The sequence below is a fragment of the Magnolia sinica genome, chromosome 4 (assembly GCF_029962835.1).
Source record: "Magnolia sinica isolate HGM2019 chromosome 4, MsV1, whole genome shotgun sequence".
Taxonomy (NCBI): Eukaryota; Viridiplantae; Streptophyta; class Magnoliopsida; order Magnoliales; family Magnoliaceae; genus Magnolia; species Magnolia sinica.
In genome coordinates, this window is record NC_080576.1 from 110,217,391 (window position 1) to 110,228,427 (window position 11,037).

The 11,037-nt window shown below is 41.0% G+C and overlaps 1 protein-coding gene across 2 annotated transcripts; it reads right to left on the bottom strand.

Annotated features, from left to right (window-relative positions):
- Positions 1-8,392: 8,392 nt before the first annotated feature.
- On the bottom strand, positions 8,393-10,823 carry LOC131243791 (L-type lectin-domain containing receptor kinase SIT2-like). Of its 2 annotated transcripts, XM_058243371.1 has the most exons (2): positions 10,527-10,823; positions 8,393-9,848 (listed from the first exon to the last, which is right to left on the bottom strand). In XM_058243371.1, the coding sequence occupies exons 1-2, from the start codon at positions 10,738-10,740 to the stop codon at positions 8,737-8,739; spliced, it is 1,326 nt and encodes a 441-aa protein (XP_058099354.1). In that variant the 5' UTR covers positions 10,741-10,823; the 3' UTR covers positions 8,393-8,736. The 2 variants fall into 2 exon arrangements, with proteins under 2 accessions (XP_058099354.1, XP_058099353.1); XM_058243370.1 differs by having other exon boundaries at positions 8,393-10,823.
- Between the last annotated feature and the right edge of the window lie 214 nt (positions 10,824-11,037).

The following is an 11,037-nucleotide window of genomic DNA, read 5'->3' on the forward strand; positions in this document are numbered from 1 at the left end:
GTTCGCTGTATAGACATACGATAGGTGTCCTAGGGCTCCTTTTGTTTGCCTGCGTGCGCCCGAAATTTGTATCCTTTTGTTTCTTCCTCAGGTGATATGAATGAAATCTCCTTCTCTTAAAATAAAAATAAAAAAATAAAAAATAAAATGGGAGGTCATGGTTATTTGAGTATCCATTGTGTGATTGCATGGTTGTGTGTGGGGTGTGAGTGCATGTGTAAAAAAAAAAAAAACAAAGCATGGATGATTAGCTATTGCCCAATGTCATACCCAAGAAATCATGGCAAACACTCCTCATGTGATGTAGAGTAGGTCGTGGACAATTTCTTGGCCAAGATGGATTAAAAAAAGCCTTGTTCAACAATAGAAGTGATCTGGACCGTCAGACCTTAAATCGGGCACATCTCGCAACCTGAAATGAGCTATCGGACGTACTGTATATGATTTGGGGGTAGGACGAGCTACTTTAGCCACCCAACTCTGTTATGCCGGGTTATCCATGCCGAATTTGCTAAATACCATCAGATCGATGATCAAATTCCTATTTTATTTTTATTTTTACTATTTATAATAAGTTTTAGTTTGAGTATAATTCTTCATCTGTTGGGCTTTAGGAGTTGCACCTAACATGAAAAGTGCTTTGAGTAATTAGGAGAACATTAAGGTTCAGCCAAATAGAAACCTTGCGCACTAGTGGAAAACATGACAGTCTATAAATAATAAGTTAGTAAGTTGCGCTTTCTAAGAGTTTTAGTTGTAATTTGATTTCGAAACTTCTCCCATGGCTTAGTATCCCTATTTAAAGGGTTGTGAACTTGTTTATTCCATTAATCAATCAAATTACGAATTTTATAAAAATATATATATATATTTTTCTTACTTTTTTATTTAAGCCTATGTAAGAAGTCCAAGGAAGCTCTGTAGATTTAGAGTAGTTATCCTTGAGGAAGACGGTGATCGATCTCATCACGTTCATCCACGTCAGCCATTTTTTCTCATACAAGTTTTTTTTTTTCTTTTTTCTTTTTTGTTGATTAAAAGCATGTTTACAGCATACACTTCCAGATGGGTGGTTGGGATATCGGACATGGTACCATCCCGATCGAGGAGAGATTTCAATGAGCCACACAACTTTGCTGGCAGGTCAACATTGGGTTAATAGGGACGTGAGCCAGAAATTATTTGATACTCAGTCAAGTGTGCGTTTTCATGCGCATGCACTTAACTCAAGAATGGGATATTTGTCATATTAGACGATGCTAAGAGAATCTTGTCTGAGAATCCTACACTGTTGACTAGTTTTCATCTTGACCATCCGTTGGATGTCCCAAATCGGACAGGTAGAACATCAGTTCAGTGTAATGTTTTTTTAGTGATTCTTGTATCCTAAAGCCAACGATCTCAACGGTTTGATTTTAGTTAATATATACTCCGTTTTAAATTTGAGATTGCATGTCTTTGAAATATCATACTCCTTCGTATCATATTTTTAATCATATGAGCAGTGAAAGTTTGAAAGCACGTCGCCTGGTCAACATCGACTTCACCAATCGACTGTTTTTAGCAACGGGTAAAGTAGCCAACCTCTGTGGTATCCACCTTGCTGTATATTTAAAATCCATTCCGTTCATCTGGTGTGGAAAATTATTTGGACCGTATGTATCGAATATAATTCTAATTAAATCCATATGGGCCACACAAAAGTTAACAATGTAAGATTGCCACCAAAACCGCTTCGTTCACACGGTGTAGGCCAAATGAGTTCTGTATCAGGTTGATCTTTTTTTCTCTTCATCCAAGAGACTTAAACTTAATTAAAGGTTTTGATGAAAGATACACAGCATGGTGGCCCACACACAAACCTGTGGTTAGAATACCATCCCATTTTTCCAATTGGAGAGGCCCACCTTTGCTATGAATCTAGTTGATTTTATTTATTTTTTTTCAATATGCCTCAACATCGAGGATAGAGCCTGATGTACGGAGCGGATATTACATATGCAACATGGTCGATCCCAAAACTCAGGTCATTTTACGCATTTCTTAAAAACCGCGTGGTATAGGATTCCAGTCCCCCTCTCTCATAAATAGAGGTAGTAACGTTATTGGTGGAGCCGTTACGTGATGTGGCCCACGTATCCTTGGCCATGTAGCGGGATGGTCATCCAGATCACCATCCACGGTCCTCACCTGCATTGATTAAGTGACAAAGCTATCACACATTAGATAACTACAAGTGGACCAACAGATTGTTAAAATGAAGGAAGAAATGGTCGACGTTGAAATATCCATTGTCTAGTCATATGTATCTGAATGGAGTAGTTTTCCATGTGTTCCACAACATGGACGGTCCGGATCACATTCTTAACGTTGCATTTTCCATATGAAAACTGGATGCACGGAGTAACACGAATTGCATGGTGACACGGCTGCCACAGAACTCCATGGTGACTTGCCCGGTCATCGTTGGGCCACCTGATGCCGCTAGAGATGGACAGCTGAAAAATAACTCCCTAATAACTCTTTTCTGCGTGGGTGTCTCTACAGTGGTACATTAGCCAATCAAATCCTGTCACATTAAGGTTAGGCACTTGGCTCACCAAAAAGGGAGGTAAGACGCGGATTTCCTGCAGAAGCCTCTCCCAGGAAGTTCCGGCGCAAGGATGCTCGATGGGGCCATTGAGATGTTTGTGAGAAATCCACTCGTCCATTGGTTTTGAGAGATCATTTTAGAAAATGCGGCAAAAATTGAGATGGATATAAAACCCAAGTGGGTCCCACGACAGGGAAAATTGGGGTAAGAAACTTTCTTGAGCTCCGCATGATGTTTACATGCCATCCAAACCGTTTATACAGTCATTACCGATGGGATGAATTGAAAATACCAAAATGAATCGAAAATATCAAAAAAAAATTGTCTGACAGAAAAAATTTATGCCCCAAAGAATGTTTTAGCGATTCAGTGTGAATCTCCACTGTTTCTTCTTGCATGACCCACTTAAGTTTTGGATATACATCATTTTTGGTGGCATATCCTAAAAAGCAGATAAACGAGGTGGATTTCTCATAAACATCTAGGTGGGCCTCACCCAGCATCTTGCGCAATAACTCCCCGCAAAAGCTTTGGCAGGAAATCCACGTCAGGAGATATAGGACACAGGGTTTCCTATGAAAGCCTTTCCCAGGAAGTTCCTGTTCTGGAAATCTAGGTGGGGCTATGGTGATGTTTGTGAGAAATCAACCCCGATCCACCGGTTTTGTCAACTCATGTTAATGATCTAAGACTCAAGTGGGCCACACTAAAGGAAGAGTTGGGTGGGAAAATTGCTATCGTTGAAACATCCCCGAGTCAATAGTGATGTTTGCATGCCATCTATACCGTTCATATCTTCATTCCTACTGGGATGAACTGAAAACACAAATATAAGCATGATTCAAAACTCCTGTGGCCCCATGAATATTTCAACTGTGGACATTCAATCCTCACGTTTTCGGCCCACTTAAGGCTTGGATTAGCTCATTTCTATCTCCATGCCCTAAAATGAGCTTAAAAAATGGATGGACTAGGTTGATTTCTCAAAAACATCACGGTGAGCCTCACCTAAGTTTCCAACGCAGGAACTTCTTGCGAAAGGCTTTCACAGGCAATCTTTGGGATTTATCCCTAACCATGGTGTCCACTTTCATGTATGTATATTATATTCGTGCTATCCATCTATACTCCCAACTCTTTTTAGAGCATGACCAATAATGATTAACCATTAAAAACATTTTATGAGCCACAAGTTTCGTATCAAGCTGATATTTGCCTTTCCCTTCACTTAGGTCTACATGACCTTGTGTCAGGGAATTGGAAGACAAATAAACTCCCACATTAGCTCTGATATCACTTGTTGATGATATGGAAAAAGTGAACAAAAATTTAAATTAATAAGACGAAATCAAACGCAAGCAAAATACACAGATAATATGTAAGTTTTACGTGGAAAAATCCTTATAGGAAAAAAATCACGGGCACAAAGCGACAAATAATTCACTATAAAATCGATATTATAAGAGATGGATGAACTTACCAATCTAAACAACCCAAAAAACTTTCTTAAAATCTTTAGCTTTGCTCTTGAACTCATAGAAACGTTTTAGAAAACTCTAATCCCAATTACACCTTATATAAATACTAGCAAAACCGGAATATAAAACAAATTGGGCACTTACATAGTTTTGTGCATGCCTTTCATGGGACCTTCGATGACATCAATAGTCATCGAAGACCTACCGATGATATCGAAGCCACTTTCAATGACATCAAGTAGCATCTCCAAAACTATTCAACAATCAATTAGAATTTTTTCAGATTTTTTCGATAGGATCGAGTGAGCGCGCTGTCTATGGCATCGATAGCTGCTCGATGGAATCGAGTGTCTATCAATGACATTGGCAAACTTTATTACAAATATATTTAAGACATTTGACAACATAGCTTTCTGGCTATTAACCCTTGGTGGCTGAATAAAACCTTATATGAGAATTGGGGGCCTCGTAGCTGTGTTCCCAATCCTCTGGTGCGTCAAGCCACCTCATCTTCCTTCTCAAAATGAAAGTGATGGCTGAGATAACTGTTAACAAAAAAAAAGTGCAATTATGGGTAACCCAATTGTTAAAACCTTCGCTACTTTCTTCTTGGGCCTTATCTATGTAGGTCCTATCTGTGGAAGGGGAATACCAAGAAGTTGGAAGAGATCAAAGGCCTGAGCTTGACCGTTCATCCTAAAGCTCCATCCTAAGATGTAATGAGAAACCGAAATATTTTCGTTGATGAAGCAAAACCGACATACATGTTGTCTAACATCATCGATGAAAGATTCAGTGTTGATGACAAAAACGGACGATCACGTTTTAGGTATGTTGATAGGAGATAATGTTACATTTAGTTGGTTTTGGGCACCATTGTACTCTACCCAAACATGCATCAGTTCTCCACAAGCAAGGTTTAGATTCTAATTAAGCCCACGGCTTATATTAATAAAGTAAGCTACAGGAGTGGAACTGATGGAATCCAAGCCATTGATGTTGATTACGACATGGTTGTCATTCATGCCATTGTATTATGGGTTAAGCTATGTGATTTGACAAATTGTACATGTTCCTTGGATTGAAGATGCCCATGTATTGGCCTAGTTGACCTCTTGGGAACTCTTTGGAACGTGAAATCAAGAAGACGACCGCATAGCTATTAAAATTTGGAAAGTGGGGCATGATCTTAAAGATGAAATTGGTAGATATAGAGACTCGTGGAAGTACACGGAGCATAATCAAACAAAGTAATCACAATTGCACAGATAAATTCAACAAAGAATAATTCAAATTTACATGAAAAGACTACTGCACAAAGCGAAAATGCACTATGAGAAACCAAGTTATAAAAGATGAATAGTAACAAGTAATCACAGAAGAACACAAAGTTTTAACGTGAAAAACCCTTGCGGGAAAAAACTACGGCACAAAGCGATAGAAATCCACTATGAAAAGAAACTTACAAGAGAGAAGACTTACTCGATTCGAATAACCTCGAATCTCATCCTTGCTACACCCTTTGAATTCTCTAGAACCCCTTTAGAAAGCTTTAGAGTTATTTCTCATTATTCCTAAAAAAATCATGGGGATCCCTATTTATAGTTTAGGCAACTTCCTTTCGCACCTTGCAAAAGACTGATTCAAATTTTCACAGTCCGCATCAAATTCGGAAACGAATCTGCATAACTACGACTACTCGAGCCAAGGCTACGACTGGTCATAGGACCCCTACGTCCGGTCGAGCCATCCCTTCGACCAGTCGAGTATCTCGGACACCAAAATACATAGCCGCTGGACTTTGAGTCAAGCGGGCTACGACCAGTTGAGCCACTCTCTACGACCAGTCGTGGATAAGCCCCGACCGGTCAACCAATGCCAAAAAACTAATTTAAGGCATCTGACAACAAAGACTACTGCACAGAGCGAAAATGCACTATGAAAAAACAAGTTATAAAAGATGGAATCTTACCAAACAAAGCCCCAAGCTTTTCCTCTCTTCAAAACCCTCTCAAATGTTTGAGCACACTTGCATTAACTCTAGTCCTGTTTACACCATTTTATCTACGAAAAAATGGAAACTGAAACAATTCGTGCAAAAACACGACGACCGTGGATCTGGGGGTGTTGCCAACACTGCCACCAGCAGTGGTATGTGATGGGTTGGGCACCGTGGGGCCTGCAGGATGCATTTGTTTTATATCCATCACATCCATCCGTTTTTCCAGCTCATGTTAGGGTATGGACACTAAAAACGAAGCAGACCAAAAGTTTAAGTAGACCACATGACAGGAAACAGTGGTGATTGAAGGCCCACCATTAAGGGCTTATATTTGGATTACCCTTTTCAATGGTAAAAGCATGAAATAACATACCACCTTTGATCCTAAAACCAACAATCTGCGCAGTTTAATTTTGAGTTAATATATGCACAGTTTTCGATTTGAGATTGCATGTGTTAATGAATAATTTTCAGAAAATTCTAAAACTGTGATTTTAAAACCTTGGATGGCATGGCATCGATCTGTCATCAACAGATGATTTTCATATTTGAAGACATCAATCAACATTGCAACTCTCTCTCAATAGCAAGGGGCCGGGCACGAATTTGTAGTAGATGCAACGATATGCAGTTGCGATGCAAGACTTCTATCGCAGCAGAGGCAGAGATATCGTTGGAGTTCCTGCTCTGTCCAACGAAGTGCCTCCAATTTCGACAATGCATATAGGTGGACGAAGATGGTGATGGTGGGTTCGATAGAGGAAATGCTGGTGTTGATGGTTCCAGGCCATCAAGAAGACGGTCATGGCCAATTATAGTTTCGTATCATAGATCAGGGTAGCTGATGAGATGATAGATATATAGTAGTGAATAAAATGAACATTGACAAGAAATCTAACAGGGTAGCAGATCGGTGACGAACAGATGTTGGTGAGGACGCTGATAGAGATCCATTAATGGCAATAGAAGCCGATGATGATAGAGATCCATTAATGGCAATTTAGCCAAAGTCAAGCAATTGTCGAAAGTTGCAGATCCTACAACATGTAAAAATTACAGTACACATGTGCCAAGAATTATAATAGAAACATGATATGATTAATGTAATTCTTGAATCATGAACCCCCTATACTAACATCTACTACTCCGTAGATGGTCTGGATCACCATGTGATCATATGATGATGAATAGGAACTGAAACATGATAAAATACATGTGATCATATTTGTTGGTCTCTAAAATACACGATAGGTCCCCTATTTTATATAAAGGGGTGTCCGATTGTACGGCGCCGGATTGATTAATGATAGAGAAAGCATTTTTCAAAAAAAAAAATAAAAATTTGTTGGTCTCTAGAATCTAACATAGGACCTTGTTACTCTGATACCATGTCAAACAACCGTTTACTCTCGAAGCTTAAGCGGTCAAATTATGGTGTATATATATATCAATGTTATATCAAGGGACTTTATCACTTCAACAGTGTATACCTACCATGGATGTACATGGCAGAGGAATTATAAATTTTTCGGTTTGAATATTTATGCACTATGATTCCAGCTGTCACTTTCTATAAACAGGACACATGATTGGAAGATCTAAACCGTTGTTATCAATGGTTCAGATCATCGAAAGATAGTCCCCACTTGTATTTGAGGCTCATCATTTCAACGGTTCGGATTATGGAAAGATAGTGTCACTTGCATTTAGTTAGAAAAATTCCTTTACATGAAATGTCCAAAACACTTCTACCGTCATCTGGAGCATTGAACGGTGTATACCTAAGCTGGGCTTACATGACAAAGTTGAATATTTGTACACTATGATTCGGGCTCTCACTTTGTACAAGCAGGAAACCATGGTTCCGAGATCCAAACCGTTGATATTGCAGGTCCTCACATCAAAGGTGAGCTCATCATATCAACGGTTTGTATTATCGAAAGATACTCACCAGTTGTATTTAGTTATACTGAATATCTCCAGATGGCATGGACACGCACCTCTGCCATTATCGGGAGCTATAGAAAGCTAAACGACAAAAAAGATGCCACGTCACCAACGAGCCAACATCAAATAGCTGGGTTTTTAGGTCAAAGTCTACATCTTTTTCTATCCACCAGCAGTAATACCGATTGGGGCGCGGCTTCAGTGGATCCCTGACTATGGGCCCACCGTAATGTATGTGCCTTTCAATATACACGCCGTCCGTCCGTTTTGAAAGCTCATTTTACGGCATGATCCCAAAAATTAGTTAGATCTAAATCTTAGGTGGACCACACCACATGAAACAGTGGCGATTGAATACGCACCGTTAAAAACTTCGTGGAGAACACTGGAATTTTTCTTGCCATCCAACCCGTTGATAAGATCACAAAGACCTCAATGAAGTGACCACACAAATATCAGCTTGATCCAAAACTTCAGTGCCCACAAGAAGTTTTCAGTGGTCAATCACCACTGTTTCCTATGGTGTGGTCCACCAGATATTTGGATCTGCTTTAATTTTCGGATCATTCCCTAAAATAAGATGTCAAAAACGAATGGGCGTCGTGGATGTAAAGCACATACCAAGGTGGGATCTGGGGATCCACCGAAGCCGCGCCCCACCGATTCCTTATAGCATAGCAAACTCGCACCGTCGTGTAACTCCTTACCATCGTCCATCAACGGCCACCGGAGAGGACTGATTCCATCACCGATGATGTGCTTGCGAACCCCTGTTCAAAAGAAGAAGGATACAACAAGCGTAGATCATCTGTCCCTTTAAGATGGCCCACCGCCAGAATCGCTGCTCCAAGACCGTGCCATGAGAGCTTAGGTAAAGGAGCATCGCCGTCCAAAAACTGCATTACTTGCCGCATGGTCGGCCTCTCAGCCGAAGAAGGGTGAGAACACAGTAATCCAAGCTTCATCACCAACTCCATCTCCTCAACCTCAAAGTCCAGCCCCAGTTTCGGATCTGCAGCCGCCAGAATTGTCCCTTTCCTCCAGCATTCTGATACCCATTCGACCAAGATCATTTCCTCCGATGACGATCGTGGATTGATGGGCCTTCTCCCGCAAGCAACCTCGAGCATGAAAGCTCCGAATGCGAACACGTCAGTGCTTGTAGTGACCTTACCAGTCCCAGTCAGCTCCGGTGCAAGATATCCGAAGGTCCCAACCATGTGGGTCGTCTGTGGATCGGTCCCATGATCGTACAATCTGGCAAGTCCGAAGTCGCCCAATCTACCGTTCATCTCTCTATCTAATAAAACATTGCTGGCTTTGATGTCTCTGTGAAGAACCACCTGCTCCCATTCCTCGTGCAAGTAAAGAAGCCCTGAAGCTACTCCTTTGACTATCCGAAACCGTTGATTCCAGCTCAGCATTGATTTTGGATGGTCAAAGAGGAACTTGTCCAGACTTCCATTGGGCATGAAATCATAGACCAGCAGTAGTTCTCTTTTTCGCCGGCAATAGCCGAGAAGTTGCACCAAGTTCCGGTGACGGAGGCGACCCAGGCTCACGATCTCAGATATGAATTCTCGCATCCCTTGTCGAGATTCATGAGAGACTCTCTTCACAGCCACTTCCATCTTCGAGTCCGATAAAATTCCTCGATAAACCCTCCCGAAACCTCCAAACCCCAGGAGCTCTTTGTCTGTGAAGCCCTTAGTGGCCATGAATAGATCCTTGTACGAGAACCGGTGGGGCCCATATTGGTGTTCCCAGTCCTCTAATATTTCAGTGAACTTGATCTTCCTTCTCACGATGAGACCGATGGTTGAGATGGCTGTTAAGGTGAAAAATAGCACAATCACTGGTAACCCTATTGTTAAAAGCTTTGGTTTCTTTTTGGGTCCTATCCGTGGAAGCTTAGGAAGGCGTGAGGGATCAAGGGCCTGAGCTTGACCGTTCATCTTAAAGCTCCATCCCAAGATGTAATTAGATGTTGGAGCCGACAACGTTGATGAAGAGAAACCAATATACATGTCGTCGATCATGATCGATGAAAGATCCACTGTCCATGACAAGAGTGGACGATCAGGTTTAGGTGAGTTGATAGGAGATAATGTTACATTGAGTTGATTTTGGAGACCATTGTATTCTACCCAGATATGCATCGGTTCTCCGCTTACAAGACTTAAATTCTTAAACCCACCGCTCATATTACTAAAGTAAGCTGCAGGAGCGGATACGTTGGAAACTAAGCCATTGATGTTGATTCCAACATGGTTGTCATTGATATCACCGTAGTCTGGATTAAAGTACGTATCCAGCTCGATAGTAACTATGTGATTCGACGAATTGCCAACGTTCTTCTTATTGAAGATGCCCATGAATGAGCCTAGTTGACCTCCTGGTAACTCTTTTGAGGGTGAGATCACAAAGGCGGCCCCACCGCCATTCAAATTCGGATACTGAAGCACGATCGCAAAGATGAAATTGGTAGAGAAAGATTGAATTTTACCTTGTGAAGGTTTGAAGTTAAGGGGAATGGGGTAGAAGGCGAGGCCCTTTTGAAATTGGGAATTGATGAGAAGCAAGAGGCCATCGGATGTGATCTCTGCACTGCCATTCAAGCTCATGTTAGCACTGTGGAATCCGTTGTAAATGAAATCGACGTCGCTTTTGCAAGCTGTAAGTCTCATGAAGAGAAACCCTATTAGGAGCTTGGAGAACATGGCTGAAAGCTTAAAATGGTTCCGAAGTAGATTTTGATGCTTTGGTAGTTCTCTAATGAAATGTAGTATGCGTCCACGAGAGAGAGAGATGGTAAAAAAAAAAATTTAAAATAAAAATTAAAAGAATTAGAGAGAGAGAGAGAGAGAGAGAGAGAGAGAGAGAGAGATGGTTGGGTTGTCATTTCCTAGCGTGGATGGCACACGTATGATCGATCTCATTAGGCAGCGTGCACTGTGATTTTTGTCATTTACCAGCTTGAATGGCACACGTGTGATCGATCTGGGCCATTCATTAGG